This window comes from Schistocerca cancellata, chromosome 5, assembly GCF_023864275.1.
Source record: "Schistocerca cancellata isolate TAMUIC-IGC-003103 chromosome 5, iqSchCanc2.1, whole genome shotgun sequence".
Classification (NCBI taxonomy): Eukaryota; Metazoa; Arthropoda; class Insecta; order Orthoptera; family Acrididae; genus Schistocerca; species Schistocerca cancellata.
Window position 1 is genome coordinate 325,258,225 of NC_064630.1, and position 22,150 is coordinate 325,280,374.

At 37.5% G+C, this 22,150-nt stretch overlaps 1 protein-coding gene across 3 annotated transcripts in view; it reads right to left on the minus strand.

The window, feature by feature from the left end:
* Positions 1-12,269, minus strand: part of LOC126188865 (ribose-phosphate pyrophosphokinase 1) — a 76,610-nt gene extending 64,341 nt beyond the window's left edge. For 2 of the 3 annotated variants that reach the window (XM_049930515.1, XM_049930513.1), the window contains exon 1: positions 12,121-12,268. In XM_049930515.1, the coding sequence (XP_049786472.1) occupies positions 12,121-12,151 (31 nt within the window). In that variant the 5' untranslated portion in view covers positions 12,152-12,268. Of the gene's footprint in view, positions 1-12,120 lie in introns of all 3 variants that reach the window. The other variant, XM_049930514.1, reaches the window with a different exon arrangement.
* Positions 12,270-22,150: the final 9,881 nt, after the last annotated feature.

The window sequence follows — 22,150 nt, forward strand, 5'->3', positions numbered from 1 at the left end:
AGTGTGCAGTGTATCCTCCCCTTACTTTCTGTTTGAGAAATGTGACCGTGGAATTCTTTCCAGCGAATAGCAGTGAGCTCCAGCCACTTGACCTTGGAATAATACATAATTTGAAGTTGCATTATCGCAAAACGCTTGTGCAGCATGACATCAGGTGTGTTAAACATCGAGAAAAAGGAAGACATGAAAATAAACATTTTACAGGTAAGATTTTTACTTGCCATTTATTTCATGTTGTGCTACCGGAGCGAAAGAACACTTCAAGAAATTATTAATGAATTTGTTTCTTCTGCTAGGCAATTATACTACATTGCAGCATCATGGCACACAGTTTCAGACGATACCATTCGGATCTTTTTACGAGAAGCCGGATTTGGAAATGAAGTCCATGTTCGTGGTGGAAATGGACGATATTTCACCTAATGATGAAAAATGAAATCGACTTGAAGAGCAGGCATTATTTGAGGACTACGTGAACGTTGATGAAAACCTCATCACTACAGAACCCATGACTATCGCTGAGATAGTGTAGTGTGCATCGCAGGACCTGGATTAAGGAGAAACTGACAATGAGGATGATACAGAAGATCCTCAGCATTCCTCTGTGACGTTTAACGATGCAGTGAATGCGTTAGAAATAATTAAACAATTTGTGACGCTATTGCCGCGTCGAAGAAAAAACAAGAAAAATTCCGGACCTTTTTTTACGAAATGACGTTTTCTTCTGTGTAGAGGTTTACATTTTTCTTTATATCTTTGTTAGGTATGGTACGTACAAGAACAAAAGCTGGAATATGGAGTACCCCAAGGGTCCGTCATAGGGTCTCTCCTGTTCCTTATTTATGTCAATGATATGGGTTATAACAACAATATGTTACAGTTTGCTGATGACACCACCCTTTTTGCCAAAGGAAGAACTGCTGCAAATCACTCCAAGAAACAGACGCACTCTTCCAAAACATTAAAGAATGGTTCATCAAAAATAAAATGAAAATGATTGAAGAAAATCACCCTTAACAACATCGGATGCCATGATAATATGGAGGCTGTCGAACTGTTGGGCTTCATGAGAGACAGGAAATTAACAATGAACGAACACACAGTGTATGTGTGCTCCAAGCTCTCCCATGTAATATACCTTCTGAGGAGGTTAAAAGGTATATTGAGTGACCAGTATGTGTTTTTACGTCTCATCAGTGTGAAAGAAAACCAAGGAGTCTTCAGCATGAGACAAGATATACACAATCACAATACCCCTAACAAGATGAGCATCGAAATACCCAGGTGTCAACTGACAGGAACACAAGACAGCTTTCCATTGGTTGCCCTAAAGATGTTCAACTCACTTCCTCAAGAACTGCAATCCCTGCCGCTAGCTACATTCAGAAGGAGAGTATCACAGGACCTGAAAGAACGCCTATTGTACTCCATTGGTGAATTCTTTGATAGTGACCAAAGTGGATAGACAAACAAATATTGTTTCTTTTAAGTATAAATGTCGTAATTTTGTGAATACTTTTTAATGTGTATATGTAATTAATCTTGATGCAGACTGTCCAGTCATGACTAGTAAACGACACAGATCTAGTAATAAAGTATATAACGTTTTGTAGAATGTAACTATTTATGTACTGGATTTTTTATTTGTGTTTACCAATTAATTTGATAGTGTGGTGCTATATTTCACACATACATTTTTCACACTTATACGTTTTTTTTCTGTAGTCTGTTGAAAAACGTGTAAACGAAGTTATGTATTATTATTATTATTATTATTATTATTGTGAACTCTGCAGAAAGTGACATACTTTAATTGTAATGAACCCTTTTGGGTAATGTCGGAGTTGTGGTAAATTGAGCGAAGACTCATTTTATTCATGTGTACTGTGAATATTAGGATTAGTATCTTGAAATTTCATATGTACAAACCAAACACATGTATATGTTAAGTACAGAATTCTTATGTCAGTACATCGTGGAGATGCTCCATACCTTATTTTGTAGGTGTTTGTTAAATGCTGTGTTAGTGCAGTCCAACTTGTCTTGCTTGTGTAAATAATTTCTTTTTAGTCTGCTAATTGCTAAGTGAATATTACTTTGAGATATCTTTAGTGTATATGTGTATATTACCATACTAGTTCATTTTTTCGTTGCATTTAGCTATGTTTATTAATGTACCATATGTGTGAAGGCTCTTTGATACATTCTGACTTTCAGCTTCAAGAATCAGACTCCTCGACAAGAAGAACTAGGGCCATCTCAACATGACAAGCTAAGTAAACTTGAAAGTGTATTGTAATCTTTGCTCCTCTCAAAATTTTCGTAAAGGCTTTGCTTGTTAATTACTTGGACTGGGCATTATTTAATGTGGACAATAGAAGCAAGGAGGGGGGAGACTACAGATTCTTTTCCCAGAAATTGTCAGAGGCTCATACAAAATCGAATGTCTATTACAGAGTTTTTTTGGCTGTCTATGAAGCCATTAAACATTATAGACTGGAGGTGGAATCATGCCATTTCACAGTATTTACAGATCACAAACCAGTTTCCTTCACTTTCAGAATGCCCCGCATTTCCTTCTCACTATAGCAATTCTGCTATTTTGAAATTCATAGACCAATTTGCTACTTATACCGATCATTTGCAGGGTGCTGTTAATGCTGTGGCAGATTATTTATCTTGCATTAAATCATTTCTGCAGGAGCAACATCTCACAACTAGCTATGGCTCAAAATACCAATGCAGTGCTATAGTAGTACATCAAGAAAACAGACACAGGATTGCATCTGCAGAAGTTGCCAATGGCCAGCCTTCTAGTGTGATGTGATGTTTCTGACAGCTGACCACGACTTCTGTTCCATTTTATCACTAGAGCAGGGTATTTAATGACATCCATGGACTAACTCATTTTGTTGCCAGTGCCACATCACAAATGATAGTGGACAGATTTGTGTGGCTGGGTCTGCAACATGAGTTTTGGCTGTGGGTAAAAATTTCTTTGTCTTGTCTATCAACCAAAGTGAGATGCCATATCCGTAGACCAGTTGGTTCATTTAAGGAGGCTCCCCAATGTTCTTCTCATACAACTTTGTAGGGCCACTCAACCCTTAAAAGGATACACCCAATGGGTAGAGGCAGAAACCATACGGATGTTGTGATTTGGCTGCCTGAGAGACATAACAACGAACTAGGGCAGGCAGTTTGAGTGCACCTTGTTTAGTGAACTTGCTACTTATGTGGTTTTATACACCATGTACCAAACGGATAGCAATGGCATGATGGAGTGTTGGTGCTAGACCTTCAAGTCAACCCTTATGTGTCATAAATACTCGTGGTTGACAGCCTTGCCCCTAGTGTTGCTCAGTTTGCCTGCAGCAGTCAAACCTGCGCTCAGTGCATTGGTGTCAGAGTTAATGTTTGATGAGACCATCAGGCTTCTGCTGGATTTTTCAGTTAACTACAGTGCTATCTGTCTTGAGACCCCTCCTTTTTAATTTAGCAAATCAGAAATTGCATCTCCAGTTCCCGTCCAGCCCCAGCATCCTTGCCACGTGGACTCTCCAATTTTTATAAAGAAAGACATTTCTGCATGCTCACATGTGAGGCTATGCAGAAACTCTTATCAGAGCTGCTTTGCAACCACCTCATACAGGTCTGTAGCCAGTTTAGGATGGTAATACCCACACAGTAAAAATCTTAGTTAATGCTAAACCTACCAAAGTTTCTGCTGAGTATGTCAAACAGGCCTGTCTACTCGTGACAGACAGCACCATGGACTGACCCCACTACTGTTGCCTGACACCTATGTCACAGTCTGCAATGGCCAACCAGCCTACAATGTCACCGGATGAGTCTGCATCAATCTCGTCTATGTCAACAGATGCAGCTTCTACTGAAACTACAAGAACTAAACTCACAGGACACTCATTTTGTTTCTCGACCATCTTGGTCAGTACATGTAAGAGCTGGCAGAATCATCTGGCACAAATATTCACTCATCCTGGGAGCTTCACTCCATGGGGGGTAGGGAGCTGTGCGGTGATGCTAACTGTGAACTTTAAGACAAAAAGTGTCAATCATTGTTGCTTTTATTTCTGCCTTTGTCTTAATGTATTTGATCTGCTTAATATGTGTACTGTTATGTTACATGTGTGTCTTGGATAAGTTAAAAATGCATAGTGCTAACACTGCTCTTATCTAATTGTAGGTTGTCATTCCAGCAGTGTGTTCTGTTACATGATATTGGTAGTGCTAGGCTATTACCCACACATGAAAAATTTCACCGCTACATCAAATTAAACAAGAATACCTCGATTAGCAGTGAACTAGTTAACCACTTATAGACTCATCTGTAATTCAGACACAACACACAACTTTGATACTGCTGGTAGATACGTAAAACATTTACGTATTCCGGTTGACTCTAAATTCTATTTATGGAAATCCATTAACCATGCCACACACAGTTTAGCTGAAGAAGAGAATCTACTAAGAATGTGTAGGATCTAAGAATGTGTAGGATCCTACAATGGCATCATCATGAATTTTAATATAAACAATCAGGACACATCCAAATTTCCACTGCCTATGTTCGTCTCCTGTGACTGTCAAGCCCGCATTGAATGAGTACTTTATGGGAAACTGACGTGAATTTAGCTGCTGAAATATGCAAACAAACAAAAATAAGAGCAAAGTAGTGCTGTACAGAGCAGGTGGATAAACTTTATGGCTAAATTTTGGTTTAACGAGTGACTTTTTGAAGAAATCGATGAATTCTGCTATTTCAGAAGTAGAATTGCTGAAGAAAGTCAGTGCAAGACAGCAGCAAGGATTACACAAGGGAGAAGGGCTATGCCTGAACATATAATGCAAAAAAGGCCCCTTCTGATGAGTTTGGCCACCTACTGTAAGTCTTTTATTTGATGCCTCTTTGGCAACTTGTGCATCAATGCTGATGATGACTACACATACATCCAGTGATGGCAGACTGAGACCAAATGAAACACACATCACAGTAAAGGGTGCCCACACATTTGTAACAATACACATTGTACCAACCCCTCTTTCCTCCCCCCCCCCCCCCCCCCCCCCTCTCCTCTGTCAGCAACACAGATGTACATTCTTTCATACAAATGATTGTAAAGGTGCTGAAAATAGCATCCTGTGATGGATTCTCCCAAGCACCTCACATTTTTTGTTGCAGTTTGGCATTGGTTCTTGTAGGTTCTGTAGAACAATTAAGTTCCCACTTCACCATGTCCCATATGCATTCAGTTGATGGTGAGAGATCTAGAGGTATCGCTGGACAGGGCAGTTGTGCACCATGAAGCTCATCATTGCAGTAGTGGTATGTGGACATGCATTGTCCTGTTGAGAAAGCACATCACCTTCTTGTCACAGAAATGGCAGTAGATGGGGATAAAAATATGTGCAATGTAATGCCCATTGGTTACTTTTACTTGCAGAAATATGACTATGAGTTATAGCTTATGACCTCCCACACTATGAAGCCTGGGGTGTGACCTATGTCTCATGGGTGAATACACCCTAGGAAAGGCTCCTCACCAGGTCTACACTTTATGCATGTATATCTGTCACTCACATGTGGACAAAACCCACTCTCATCAGTGAAAACAAGAGAGTGAAATTTCACTCTCCCGTTGACTCTTTTATGACACCAGAGTAGCGATGTTTGGCCACATCGTGATGTCAGTGGTAGCCTGGCGAGAGGCACGTGTGATCTTAGTACTGCTGTATGCAGCCAGTTCCCCAATGGACCTTTGTGACACATCAGGTGCAACATGTGCCCATATTTCTTCCCTGTAGATGTTTGGTGGGCCAGTGGTGATTCCACAATACAGCAATCTTGATGCGCATCTGTACTGTATGGAAGTCCAGAACCAGGTCTGTGGGTGTGGGGATATTCCACAGACCACAATTGAAAGTAGCTACATATGCTAATAAATTGTGCCCAACATGTTTAGCAACCTGTTGATACATCCACCCAGTTTAGTCCTGTTTTAATGACTGAAGTTGTTTAATAGGAGTACACACTTGATGGCGGGGCATGGTTGTACCATAGAATGAATGTTGCACAAACTGTTCACTTCTAAACACTGCCTGCAGTTTAAAACAGGGGGTGTACAGACAGACCTCCAGGGTGACATCTGATTGCAGATGACTGTGACAAATGAATCACTCAATACTACAGCCCCTCAGTATGCGTATTTTATACCCTGGTGTGACTGAACACAGTTCTCAAGAGTGTTGCATTTTTTCCCCAGCAGTGTAAATGAATGCCAACATAAAAAAATATAAGCCTTAATTGGCAAGATTCATGAAAAATATGTTTCGAGAACAGTTGTGTATAGGTGTGAAATATAGACAAAAGGGAAGGCACACTTAAAATGTTGCGTTATAGGAGTTTGTCGTGCCGTAAGTTAATAAGAAAAAAGATTTAACAAATAACTTAATAAATAAAACATATAGAATGATTAAATATGTTCTCACATGAGTCACTGCTGAAAACTGTAGTTGAAGAGGAAGCAGAAGAAACCGTTCACATGTACAGGCCAAGATGAATCAGAATGTTGATGATATGGGATGTACCATTAACACTGAAGTAAAGAGGATAGCTGGTAGTGACAGAACTGGAGATTTGTAACAAACCAGCCTTTATGTTAGTGACGGAAAGAACAATATAGAACTGCTTACAAACTGACCTTGCAACCACTGGACTTTGCGTCACATAGCGACTGATTCACTTATAACTAACAATATCGACTTGAGAGCTAGGTTGTGCAGTGGCTGCTAGCTAGCTCTTGCAAGTCAGCATCTGACAACTATGTAACTGCTGCAGATTGCAGCAAGTAGGTGTTTCAGCATTATGCCATTCCATCCAGCCCCATTATGTTGGTATGACTACCCATGTGTTACAGAAATTTGGGAAACCACTTCAGCATTACGAATGGACAACAACATGGCACCTTGCTTCTAGAAATTACAGACTAGGTGAGGGTGCATATAAATAGCACCTGACCAGCTTCCAAAGGGCACAAATTTGGAGACCATTGTAGAGCGGGCTGCCGCCATTTGACACAAAGCAGTATTGTTGCTCTGTCATTTAACAGCACCATTTGTCATATGGCATGCACCAGACTGAATATTGAACTAAAACACTATTCGCTACCGACTGGCTTAGTGACTACTGTGCCATGCACTGCCAGCCAGATGTTGGGGTCTGGAGTTCACTCGCTGGATGACACTACCTCCACCACAAGCCACTGATGGACAGACCTTCAGTACACCCTAATTATTGTGTCTCAGCATTAGCCACTGCTGAGCTGCTGCACAGAAAGAATGCCCTGCTCCTGATACAAATTGTGTTTTTTATACCCACTGCCAAGATCCTGACTACGCATTACTGCCAAGGACTGTGGGTTTGATCCCCCCCCTCTCCCTGCCTGCTGGTTGTGGACATGGAGCATTGTTGTATGATATCAGTAACTGACTCTGATTTTAACATGAGCTTTGCTGAATTTGGTCCTGCACGTACCCCACTAGTGAACCAACACATCCAAGGTGAGGAGGTTGGAGTGGTTACTCAGAGAATCCTACACCTGCTCTTCCACCCTCCCCATGGCTGACACTACAAAACTACGTAATGACACCATTACAGGTTACAGAACTGACCATGTTGATCTCAAGCTCTGAGGTTTGGAAGCATCCAGACTGTGGTGATCACAGTTCTGCCAAACACCATTATTATCTCTTACCAAACTCCTCAGACCTTGGTAGGCTAATATGCAATAATTAGGGTTGGCAGCGCTCTAGTGTGATATGTGAGTTTCTGGATGTTGGTATTCTGGCTGGGTGAAATAGTATTGGGAGTAGTGAATTGAGGGAACCTGAGCAATGGATTGAGGCATGGGGCATCTTTAGCTACGCTGTGTTCAAAGTTTTTACACAAAATTGGCTAAATAAATAGGATCATTTACCTTATAAAATACTTGTAACACTAATTCTTAAATAGAGGCAATAAACTATGGAACTATAGGTATCAAAGTGAAGAGAAATTAATGGAGTTGAAAGAGGAGTTAAATAATATCAAAAGTGACAGCATGAAAAATAATATAAGAAAAGAACAAATAGAATTAAAGTAGATCACATATTTTTCTACATGGGTACAGAGCAGGGAGGAAATTCAGATGTCGGTATTAGTGTCAGTGCACAAGAAAATTAGTGACAGTGTTGCAGATGTAGAGAGAAGCTATTGGAACAGTCAGGTTCATTTTAAAAATAAGCAAACTATATTACACAGAAATAATTATATTCTATGCACAGGTGTACTCTCTCTCTCTGAAGTGGTAGAAGATGTCTGTGAAGAGTTACACAAAGCGTTAAAAAGGAATGAAGAGAGGAAGATTAGAATTAATTGTTCCATTGATGACAGGATCATTTATTGTGGAGCATGAACTTGCATTGGATAAGGATGAGGAAGGAAACTCGCCATGTGTTTTTTAAGGAAACATCACTGTATTTATCTTGAGTGATTTTGAAAAACCATGGAAAACATAATTCTGGAAGGTCCACTCTAAGATTTAAAGCAATGTCCAAGATATGAATCAAGTGATATGGCAACAAATCCTAATGCAATATAATTGGGAATATTTTAATACAAAAGTAGTACAAAATATAAAGAATGAATCCTCACAACACCTGAAATGACTCTAGCAATACATTAATAGAGTTTGACAGAAAGAACCACATTCTTACACTTAGCACACTCATCAAGTAAAAATATGGAAAGTTGCATAGCAAGAACCAAATGAAATTTGTTACATTTAATCAATCAGCAAATAAATTGTACAGGATGTGATTGTTCAAATCACTTTAGAATTTCAAGTGATCATAAACTTTTTAAGCCACAGAATGAAATTATAAAAAGAAAAAAAAATATTTATCAGGCAGGACATCAGAAATATAGTCTTTATGTGTGTATGTCATATTGTAAGTTTTGTGTGTAAGTAATTCCTACATTTCACCATTTATTTTAATTTTTCTCCCAAAATGCTATCTTTGTTGATGCTAGAGACAAAATATCAGAGAAAACTATTTTTTTATCTGCTGTTGATGACTGTAACAAATGTTTTTGTTTTGTATCACACAATGGGAAATCATGTTCATAGCAACAGTGTCTTTTTGACACATTTTTGTGACAAACTGGTGAGATTCATGCTTAGAAGGGTATAACACTAGTCCAAGAAATTGTTCATACTGTAGCTAACAGCAGAAGACTTTCAGGGTAAATCTTTTTCAGCTAAAATACTACAGCATGTAAAATCTGTTCATAAGGGAAAAAACAATACAAAGGCAAAGCAAGTAATAAGGAAACAAGATGGCAGCATACTGTGTGTCTGCTTACATGCTTCAAATTACTGTACGCCAGTTCAGCTACCATCTGAGCTGCATTTTCTAAGGTTGAATTTTGACCTTTGATTTGTACTCTTGTAGCATTAGCACATATTACTGTTTGAACAGACTTTTAAAGGCATTGTAGGATTACTTATGTAGATTAAGAAGAGGAATACACCAACACATGTTATGCTCCCCAAATTCTATTGCTACAATAAATGACTGAAATCATAAAAAAGTACTTAGTGAAAAAGCACAAAACAACAAAGTATTCTGGTTTTAAATTGGCAAGGTATGATGTATCACAAGCTTCAGTGTTGAAGTAACTCATTTTCAAACTAAAAAGTGCATATGAACAATGTGCAAGAGACAGCAAGTGAAAAAATGACAATGTATGTAGATGAAACATCATTTACAGAAAACTGATGAGCAGTTCACAACTAAACTTTATTTGGAGATAGAGCAGGAAAATAAATATTAACAGAGGAACAGAAAAAGGTATTCCACAAAATACAGGCAAATGACATAGCCAACAAGGAAGAATATTATCATTAAATCTGGAAACATAAATCTTAAAAAGCTTTGTGTAGTAGGTAAAGATAGTAAATAAGGTTTTAGAAATTGGTGTTGCATACTTATATGATAAGGAAATCTCATGTAGGTAAAATACATTGATGACCCAAAACATTGTGACCACCACTCACCGCGAAACGGAATGTCACCTGATGGTGTTGCAGGTACATGACATGGTAAGAAAAGTATATAAGGAGAGCATACATGAATGGGGCATCATTCTAACAGCACCACAGGCTGCAAATGGGAAATCCACTTTAATAAGGAAGTTTGACAAAGGATCATTGTTATGATCTGGCATCTGGGCACAAGCTTCTTGGAAATGGCAAAGCTGTTCACATACTGCTGTAGTGAGCATCTATGGAAAGTGTTTGAAGGATAGTGAATCCCTGAGTAGATGACAAGGTTTTGAATGTCTATACTTCATCACAGAACATGGAGGTTGGAGGCTTGCCTGCTCTTTAAAGTAGGATAGGCAGTAATTGGTGGCAGGCGCAAGTGTTTCAGAGAGCATTGTTCAATGCACATAACTGATCATGGGGCTCTGCAATAAACAAATCCAATGTGTCCCCATGTTTACCTTACAATATCATGAATTGTGATTGCAGTGGGCATAAGATATTCAAGATTTGACTGTGGTTCAATGGAAACATGTTGTTTGGTTAGGTGAATCATGTTTTTCATGTTGATTTCCTGTCCAGATATGCTATCATCCAGGTGAAGGCTGCTTGAAAAATGCTTGGCACCATGGGAACAGGTCAGTAAAAGCATTATTACACTACTGGAGGCATACAGCTGGGCTTACATGGACTTGTGGTAGTAATCAAATGTACCATGACAACGTGGACTTCGTGAACATTTTACGGAGCACCTGTGCCCTTCATGCTTGATGTCTTCCCTGATATTATGGTATCTTCCAGCAGTCGGTATCATAAAGCCAGAATTATCCTACAGAGATTTGAGGTGCATGATGGAGAATAGTATAGCATTGTATCATATCTTTCTGTTTGCTAGATTTCACTACCCACTTATTAATATTATTTACTGTTTTATATATTATGGGTACTTGCCACATTTGTATATCTACATTATGTTTATTTGTTATGTATATATACAAGATGAAACCTATCTCATGTATATGATCAGTGATTGAAGTATAAATATGAAAATTAATTTCCCACAGTTGTAATAATAAAGTAATTTATTGAGGAATTATATAATAAAATATGCTTCTTATTTCTTTTTTATTTGCAAGTTTTCTAAATGTATGTGCAAGCACTGTGTCAAATTTTCACAGCAGAATACAGATCTCAGCTCTGAGTATTAGATGATGAAGCACAGTCTTCATGGAAACTGCTTTTGTCGCCTGTACTATAATAATACAAATCACAGTTTAAATCTGAATTTTATTATTTGTTACAAATACCATCAAGAACAGGTAGGTGCTCTAGGAAATTAATGTAAGAATTCCATTGTTCTGTAAAGTATGTCTGCAAGATAATTGCAAAATTTTAAATCTCTGATGTTGGCTTCTGGCAAGAGAAGGAGGAGGATAAAAAAAGTGCTTTCGCTCTAAAAGATTTAGAGAAAAGGGGTGTAACACAAGAACACAACAAATACAGAGTCCAGTATGTAAGTTATGGAGACAGAGTCAAATACAAGATAAAATTATTTAAAGCAAAGTAAATGCATTGGTTGTTTCAAACATGAGGACAGTTTACTATATATGATACAGTAATATGTACAAGCAAATGGTATATCAAAACTATATTCATGCACTATGAAGAAATGAAGAAGAACAAAGAAATTTAGCTTAAACAATGTATAAAACTGAGAAGAGTACAGACTGCTTAAAAACACATAACATAACACTCTGAAATAATTTTTATCATTTCAGCATTGTCTTATATCTTCTCTTGTTTCCAAAGTTTTTCAGTTTTTGTTAATATGAATGTTAATTATCACAGTGTACCATATGCTTTATGTTTTATTGGTTAGAAAATTGTTTCTTCCAAGTATGCAATTGCTTGATGAAAGCATTATTGTTTGCAGAACATAGCTCTACATATGAAAATATGCTATAAACTTAATTTCAATCTCATAAATTGTGGTGTAATATTGCTAAGGACTCACCCTCCTCAGAAGCTGAACTGCCTGTAATCATCCTTCAGAAAAGCTATGACAGGGTTTATCTCTAGTGACCTCTGATTTCGTAATAAACTTTGGGTCAAATGATAATTTATGTGAATGTGTTGATCGTGTCCTAACTGGTTCTGACAAAGACTGTAAATATTTCAATGAAGTATGAGCAGTTAGCTGCATAGTGTATTTCTTATACAACTAACATGAAATTATAAAATGTTGACATATGAACAAATTTTAATTTACTTTTCATGCATTTTTTTCTCCACTGGAATCTCTTAGAGTGTTTAGAATAGATTGTGTGGTGTGCATCATAAAGCTTTATAATGGGAAATTTTGTGTGGTATAATACATATGCTCTGGATACATGAGTGGAAAAATTGTCATTTTAAATTTCTTGGATGCATGCCTTCAGTAAATACAACATTTATTTATAATAATTATAAGATCCAATATGTGAAAACTGTCAGTTCAAGCTTTTCTTCAGATTAATGAACACTCAACATAAAAAGATTTGGGGTGGACTGAGGCAGTTGCAGAAACTGTGTTAATAATTAACTGATGTTAAGCCTCATTAAACTGTTTGTGGTTTTTCAGGCTACATCTAACAGAGTAACATAAGCAGGAGAGCTGGTAATTAGAAATATGAAGCAGATAACATGGAATTTTTTATTTATAAGGTTTCTAAATTTTTTTCCGTGTATGAGATGGAAGCTTAATGAAGGTCTTTGCACCAAAATACCGACACCTATTCTGAATCTTAGAAATGGGGGCAAAGTCTACATGGAAATTGTAGTACCCTAAAAAATGCAAAATAAACCAACAATCTTTTCTTTAGCTCAGCACAATGACAGAATACTTTAAAACATAACATTCAGAACTGTGGGTCTTAATTACTTTATCTACGTGTTGACCCCACTGTATCTTGTTGTTTAGTTGAACTTGAAGAAATTTGGTTAAACGTGATTATCTAAAGCATGAAAAAGTTCTTCTCATCCAGGCAAAAGGTGCTACAAGAAAATAAAAGGCATCAAAAAACAGTTTCATTACTGTTTTATTTTTAAAAAATAGTAGAAACTATCATGAAAAACAGACTTATGGATTAGTTAAATAAATAACAACTTCTGTACAAAGAGCAGTTTGGTTTCACATCTGGAAAGGGAACAGAAGATTCTGTAGCAAAATTTAGAAAAGTTTTTTTGAAGCCCTGACTAAGGGAGAACATGTAACAGGCAGACTTCAGTAACGCATTTGCAAAACAATTAATTATGAATTATTGGTATGTAAATTTGAAGCACTGGGAATAAGGGAATTATCAGGAAATGGTTTGAGTCTTACTTAGCAGAGTACAGAGGACAGAAATCTCCCAAATTTCAAGTGGCTCAAAACATATGATGAAACATCCTTCATGTCCTGAATTTTTGGGTAGTGAAGTCCCTCAGGGACTATTTCTTAATTACATGAATGACTTCCAAGCCCAAGTGACACATCGTGAAACAGTGTTATTTACAGATGAAAGCAGTATAATAATTACAAATAGGACACCAGAAAAGATAGGAGCAAAAGCTGAAAAGGTACTTACAGCAGTCATCAGCTGGTCAATAACAATCAACTCTTAATTTAAAAAAGATTAGTAACATGAACTACAATACAAGTAAAAAAAAAAAAAAAACTAATACAATTCAATTCAATCTCTTTATTCATCTGTTAACAATATACATTGTATGGATGTAGGCAATTACAATATAGTTTCTTATATTTAATTTGTTTCAAAAACTTGGATAATAAATACAAATATTTTATATCAGTATATATAAATAATATTACTTTTCCATATTCAGATATTCTTCAATGTTTGTAAAAACTATGTGTTAGTAAAAATTGTTTAAGATCTACATTGAATTTATGAAATTCTTTAATTTTATTTATTGTAATAGGCAATGCACTAAAAAGTATTTTGGGCTGGTAGTTTACACTTTTTTGGTAGAGTGCTCCTTTGTGGGTGTCTCTGTGAAAATCATCCCTGTTCTTTGTTTCATGGTTATGATCCTGAATATTTAATGTTGAAAATTCCTGGTGAGTTTTCAGAAAGCATGCACATTCATAGATGTATAAACTAGGAAGAGTCATTATTTTATATTCTTTAAATATTTCCCTGCATGACACTCTGCAGGTAACACCTTCCATTATTCTAATAGCACTTTTTTGAAGTTTGAAAGCTTGTTTTGCCGTATCTGTATTTCCCCAGAATACCATACCATATCAAAGCAAACTGTTCATCTAAGCATAATAGGCACACAGCAATGATTCAGTGTTGCAACATTCCCGAAGCATTCTCAGCACTTAGCAGCATTTACTTAATTTTTTACTCACAACTTCTAGATGCTTTTCCCAACTCAAGTGCTCATCCACCCATATACCTTGGAATTTTGTGCATGGAGCTTGTGCAATAACATAGTTCCGTAACTCAGCTTTTACTCTTCTTACTTAAAGTGCATAATGAGATTATACAGGGTGTTACAAAAAGGTACGGCCAAAGTTTCAGGAAACATTCCTCACACACAAATAAAGAAAAGATGTTATGTGGACATGTGTCCTGAAACGCTTGATTTCCGTGTTAGAGCTCATTTTAGTTTCGTCAGTATGTACTGTACTTCCTCGATTCACCACCAGTTGGCCCAATTGAAGGAAGGTAATGTTGACTTCGGTGCTTGTGTTGACATGCAACTCATTGCTCTACAGTACTAGCATCAAGCACATCAGTACATAGCATCAACAGGTTAATGTTCATCACAAACGTGGTTTTGCAGTCAGTGCAATGTTTACAAATGCGGAGTTCGCAGATGCCCATTTGATGTATGGATTAGCATGGGCCAATAGCCGTGGCACGGTATGTTTGTATCGAGACAGATTTCCAGAACGAAGCTGTCCCGACAGGAAGACGTTCGAATCAATTGATCGGCGTCTTAGGGAGCATGGAAAATTCCAGCCTATGACTCGCGACTGGGGAAGACCTAGAACGACGAGGACACCTGCAATGGACAAGGCAATTCTTCGTGCAGTTGACGATAACCCTAATGTCAGCGTCAGAGAAGTTCCTTCTGTACAAGGTAACGTTGACCACGTCACTGTATGGAGAGTGCTACGGGAGAACCAGTTGTTTCCATACCATGTACAGCGTGTGTAGGCACTATCAGCAGCTGATTGGCCTCCACGGGTACACTTCTGTGAATGGTTCATCCAACAATGTGTCAATCCTCATTTCAGTGCAAATGTTCTCTTTACGGATGAGGCTTCATTCCAATGTGATCAAATTGTAAATTTTCACAGTCAACATGTGTGGGCTGACGAGAATCCGCACGCAACTGTGCAATCACGTCATCAACACAGATTTTCTGTGAACGTTTGGGCAGGCATTGCTGGTGATGTCTTGATTGGGCCCCAAGTTCTTCCATCTATGCTCAATGGAGCACGTTATCATGATTTCATACGGGATACTCTACCTGTGCTGCTAGAACATGTGCCTTTAAAAGTACGACACAACATGTGGTTCATGCACGATGGAGCTCTTGCACATTTCAGTCGAAGTCTTTGTACGCTTCTCAACAACAGATTCGGTGACCGATGGATTGGTAGAGGTGGACCAATTCCATGGCCTCCACGCTCTCCTGACCTCAACCCTCTTGACTTTCATTTATGGGGGAGTTTGAAAGCTCTTGCCTACGCAACCCCAGTACCAAATGTAGAGACTCTTCATGCTCACATTGTGGACGGCTGTGATACAATACGCCATTCTCCAGGGCTGCATCAGTGCATCAGGGATTCCAATGGAGGGTGGATGCATGTATCCTCGCTAATGGAGGACATTTTGAACATTTCCTGTAACAAAGTGTTTGAAGTCACGCTGGTACGTTCTGTTGCTGTGTGTTTCCATTCCATGATTAATGTGATTTGAAGAGAAGTAATAAAATGAGCTCTAACATGGAAAGTAAGCGTTTCCGGACACATGTCCACATAACATATTTTCTTTCTTTGTGTGTGAGGAATGTTTCCTGAAAGTTTGGCCATACCTTTTTGTAACACCCTGTATAATGAATAACCAGGAAAATAATTAAGTTATGTATGTTGAGCAGTAATTAAAATAGAATGAACACATTTGGAACAAGATTTAGCACAGCAACTTATGCTCTACAAATATTAACCACAGTGTATAATAGCTTATGATCATGCGTCACACTTTGCAGACAATCATTACAACATAAGTTATGGCACAATGTTCCAGAACGTAAATGCTAAAAATATCGAAACTGTATTCAAACTGAAAAAACTGACCAAAAATTACAAAACACAATGTTCAATCCACAGAGTGTACAGAAGACAGAACAACCTTAAGGTACGGCACTCTTTACAAACAAACATGTGCAGATAAATACAAATTTCAATTTGCAAATTTCCAGATTTAATGTAATGATATTCTCTGATAGCCATAGATATGGCCTTGCCGGACTCTTACATAATGATTTTCATGTAAATGCAGCTTTCATTGTAAAACCTGGGGCACTTCTGGCAGAAATCACAAGAAACATTAATGCTGAAAATCTCTCTAGTTTGCTACAATACACAGTAACTATTTGGGATGCTAATGATGTGTACAAGAATGAATTATTCCAAGCCACTAACAACTTCAAATAAATTCTGAACTCTACTAGGAGAACACCAATAAACACTTCCTTTGTGACTGAGGAAATCATTAAGGCCAATAGGCAGTTTGAAAAGATTTGCAAAGCATTCCGGAGCTCACATTTCTTGTCAGTAGATTTCCCTGAGAGAGAACACTTTACACAATATGGTCTACATCTGAATATTAAGGGAAAGACGTTACTATGCAATAAAATCTGAGACGACATAAATTCATTGGACAGATGCAAGGAGAGGACCCTATTACTCTTCCACATCCTGTTTCCCACTCAACAGCACACAGCAGTCATCATCTTCAGAAGCAACAGGACAGCTTACACTACTGACACCAACAACATTATCAACTAAACCACCTGCAGCAGTAAAAACCAACCACCCATCAAGCAAAAGAAGTTTGTCACCACCAGGCTAGTACAAGGATTTTTCATTGAGCAGATTCAGAAGGATGTAGGCTGCAGTATGTACTGGGAGATGAAGAAGCTTGCACAGGATAGAGTAGCATGGAGAGCTGCATCAAACCAGTCTCAGGACTGAAGACCACATCATCATCATCATCATCATCATCATCATCATCATCATCATCATCGAGTACAAACCAGACACTGAGGTGAGAAGTGTGACAGTTTCCAAGAACAATGAATCACTAGTAATTTTTTACCCAATGTTCATGGTACAACTGAATTAGAAGTACTTCTGCTTGATCGGCTAAAGGATATTTCAATGCTATGTGTGAGTGAACATTGGTTATAGCAAAACCAAGCTTGTAGTTCTAGAATAAGAGGATTTGAAATTGTTTGTAGCTTCTGTAGAAAGACTTTTCTGGGTGGAGTAACATGTGCATATTCTAAGCAAGGAATTGAATGCAAAGAAACTAAGTTCAGTAACATAAATAACATTGAAAAAGTGTTTGAATTTTGTTTTTGCAATCTTAAAGAACCCAAAGTAATCACTGTGTGCATATAATGTTCCCCATCAGGCAACTTCATGGCGTTTTTGGACAGCATAGAAAGACCCTTTGGTGAATTAAGAATTTTTTAAAGAAAACGTTATTGTAGTTGAAGATTATAATGTGGACTTTAAATTAATCTGTAAAATGTATCTAAACTGAATAATTTGTTATATTCGCATAATTTATCAGCATCTCTCCATGAATACACTACACTTGAAAGACCTCTAAAACTACAACTGATCAAATATTTTTTGACTTGCAAGCACTTAACCATAATGTAGAAATGATTGAAACTGGAATCTCAGATCATGAAGCAATAAAATTTAGTGTAATAATGAACTTTGCACAAACTCTAGGAAAAGTGAGAAATACTTCTAGAGAAGATGTATAAATGAGGACAACATTAGAATTTTTAATTCTTTGTTAAAAAATTCAAACTGGGATTTGGATAAATGTGAAAATGCAGATATGAAGTTTGAGTCATTTCTAGCTTGTTATAAGCATAACTATGAAATTGCTTTCCCTCTTGTGGAAATTAAAGTAAAAACAAGAACTAACACTTGGATAAAACATGGGTGACAAAATCTACAGAGCAAATTAGGAAGTTATTTAAATCAGCTAGGCAAAACCAAATTAAGCAACAATTCATACATCAAGTGGTAACTAGATCTTTGAAGAAGTATGCACCAGATATTATAAGAAAGATTACAAGCATAATGCCCATTCTAAGCCAGGAAGTTTGAAACACTGGTATACACCATAACTAAACAACTTAAGAATCTTGATGCATCTGTATTATGATAGATCACAACACAATAAAGCAGATAGGGATAAATGCAAGATCATAAAAAAGCACTACAGAACTGCAATCAAGACAGCGAAATGCAAGGCCAAGGATGATACATTCTTAACTCTTCAAATAAATTACAGTGACATGGGAAGTTATCAGAACTGAAACAAATTGTCAAAAGAAAGATTGCAGCATTCCAATTCCTCCCAATACAGTAAATAAATATGAAACTTCCTGGCAGATTAAAACTGTGTGCCGTACCGAGACTCGAACTCAGGACCTTTGCCTTTCGCGGGCAAGTGCTCTACCAACTGAGCTACCCAAGCACGACTCACGCCCCGTCCTCACAGCTTTACTTCTGCCAGTACCTCGTCTCCTACCTTCCAATCTTTACAGAAGCTCTCCTGCGAACCTTGCAGAACTAGCACTCCTGAAAGAAAGCATATTGCAGAGACATGGCTTAGCCACAGCCTAGGGGATGTTTCCAGAATGAGATTTTCACTCTGAAACAGAGTGTGCGCTGATATGAAACTTCCTGGCAGATTAAAACTGTGTGCCGGACCGAGACTCGAACTCAGGACCTTTGCCTTTCGCGGGCAAGTGCTCTACCAGCTGAGCTACCCAAGCACGACTCACGCCCTGTCCTCACAGCTTTGGAAGTTTCATATCAGTGCACACTATGCTGCAGAGTGAAAATCTCATTCTGGAAACATCCCCTAGGCTGTGGCTAAGCCATGTCTCCGCAATATCCTTTCTTTCAGGAGTGCTAGTTCTGCAAAGTTTGCAGGAGAGCTTCTGTAAAGTTTGGAAGGTAGGAGATGCAGTACTGGCAGAAGTAAAGCTGTGAGGACGGGGCGTGAGTTGTGCTTGGGTAGCTCAGTTGGTAGAGCACTTGCCCGCGAAAGGCAAAGGTCCCGAGTTCGAGTCTTGGTCCGGCACACAGTTTTAATCTGCCAGGAAGTTTCATATCAGCGCACACTTCGCTGCAGGGTGAAAATCTCATTCTGGAGTAAATAAATACTTTGCCAATCCTACACTAGAAACTGACATCAAGGAAGCTGTGATCGAGGCTGAAGCACTGCTGCCATCATTACACAATAAACCAACTGAATGTTTTGAATGGAGTCATGTAACTTGCCGACATGTCATCAAAGCAATAGTTAAACTCAGTAATTCCTGAACAGAAGATGACTATGGCTTTTCTAAATTTCTTACTAAACAAATAAGAAAAGAGATAATGATGCCCTTAACAAAATTAAAAAACAAAATATTAACAGAGGTAGTGTACCATACCCAGAATGTCTAAAAATATCCATAATCAAGCCAATCCATAAGAAAGGTAGTACATCATCACCTAACGATTACAGACCCATTTCACTAGTCCCAATTATTTCCAAAATAAAAGAGCACTGTATGCACCAGCAGATGGACCAATATTTTGAACATAATAACCTAATCTATCATGCACAGTATGGCTGTAGATCACCCTCTCTACTGTGAAAGCAGTTGACCGCATTGTAACAAAAGTATATGACTGTTTTGAAAATAAGTCAGTAAGTTGTGCGACACTACTGGACTTAAAGTAAGCCTTTGACATAGTGTCCCATGTTATCCTAATAAGAAAGCTACAGTAGTATGGAATTGGGGAGAAGGTCCTCCTCCTACTGCAGTCAGGCCTAAGTAATAGAAAACAGTTAGTGTGTGTGAATAATCAAAAATCAGATCCTTTACCTGTTATAAAAGGAGTGCTGCATGGTTCTGTTCTTGGGCCCTTTCTGTTCATTATATATATAAATGATCTGCCTTCCATTTTGCCCTGTGACACTGTACTATGTGCAGATGACACCACATTAATAGCTCAGAATACTAACATGGATAAGTTACAGCTGAATGTAGCAATAGCAGTAGATGTGTGTACCTCCTGGTTTTAGGCTAATGCAATTCGCATAAATAATAGCAAAACAGAGAACATTTTATTTAATCTGAACACTCCAAGAATGAAAATAAATCAGTGAAACTTCTTGTATTCCATATTGATCAAAGTTTAGGCTAGGACATACATACAGATAAGTTACGGTTCAGACTTGCACGTTTGATTTATCAGCTGTGTAAATTGAGAGGCCATGTAAGTGAAATTCTGCTGCTTTATGTATACTTTGCCTTCTTCAGTTCCCTTATGACATATGAAATTTTGCTGTGGAGAAACTCACCTGGATTAAGACTGTATTTAAATGGCAAAAAAGGCCATCATGTGCATTGCAGGGGACACATCATGAGAATCATGTAGCCACTACTTCAAGGAAATGAATGTTATGACAGTACATAGTTTATATATTTGTATTTGCCTAGTATACACAAAAGAAAACCTGTTTAATTTTGACCTTAGGATCTCAACACACCATCATAACACTATACAGAGACATGCAATTGACAAGCCCTATCCCAGACTAGCAAAGATCCACAATAGCTACAAAGATCTTGGTTTCACATGTTTTAACAAACTACCTAAAATGACCACTCAGTGACCGTGGATAAATAAAAAAAGTGTAATAACAAAGTGGGTAAAAAGCAAAGCCTTCTATACAGTGAAAGAAGTTGAAGAATGGGTAATAGATGATTTGGAGTTTTGAGATGAGACTATACTAAACAATAATCTGTAATATTTTATGAAGCTACCAGTGTGGTATGTTGAATCACTGTGCTACATTGTGTAAGGCAATACAGAGATAAAATTTATCATTATTATATGTGTATACAGATTATTTAGACACAAAGAGACACACAATATTCTGATTCATTGTAGAATACTGTATTTGGTTTGCAAAAAGTGATCAGTTTGTGTTACAATGTACTTTTCTGAAGTAGTTACTTATGTAAAAGCCTCCTTGCAATGTAATTAGTCAAGGATTATTGTAAAATAACTTTATTATACTGTAACTATAAACTTATGATACTAGTAACATGTAAACATGTTCAAAGGTGAATAAACTTCTATTCTATGCTATGCTATTCTGTTCTATTCAACAGAACCAAGGATAACAAAAAAATGACATCAGTTTGGAATGTGATAAATACAAACTTAGGCAGAAGCAAAACAAAAAACATCAACGTTGTTATAAAAAGTGAAGGAAAAACTATAAATGATCCTTTACATATTGCCTCTGTATTCATTAGTCACTACGCAAGTATAGAATTTTATAAAAAAACTAAAGTCATATAATAGCTAATCATAACATCTCTATAAATCCCAAAAATATGTTTGTGTATCTTGTAACAGTGCCAGAGTGGAGTATGCAATCAGCAAACTAAAAAATAAATTGTTGTGTGGTACAGATGACATTCCAGATAAAGTAATTAAACACATCAAATATGTTGTTCCTCTGCTTGTTGAAGTAATTGATGTTTCTTTCAGCATTGGCACTCTTCTTAGAGAACTTAAGCTATCAGTAATGAAACCATTATATAAAAACAGTGACCCTTATGATGCAGAAAACTACAGACCTTTTTCAAAGTTGTCTTGTTTCTCAAACATTTTTGAAATACTAATGTATGAAGGACCCTTTGCTGTTTTGAACAAAAGTGGA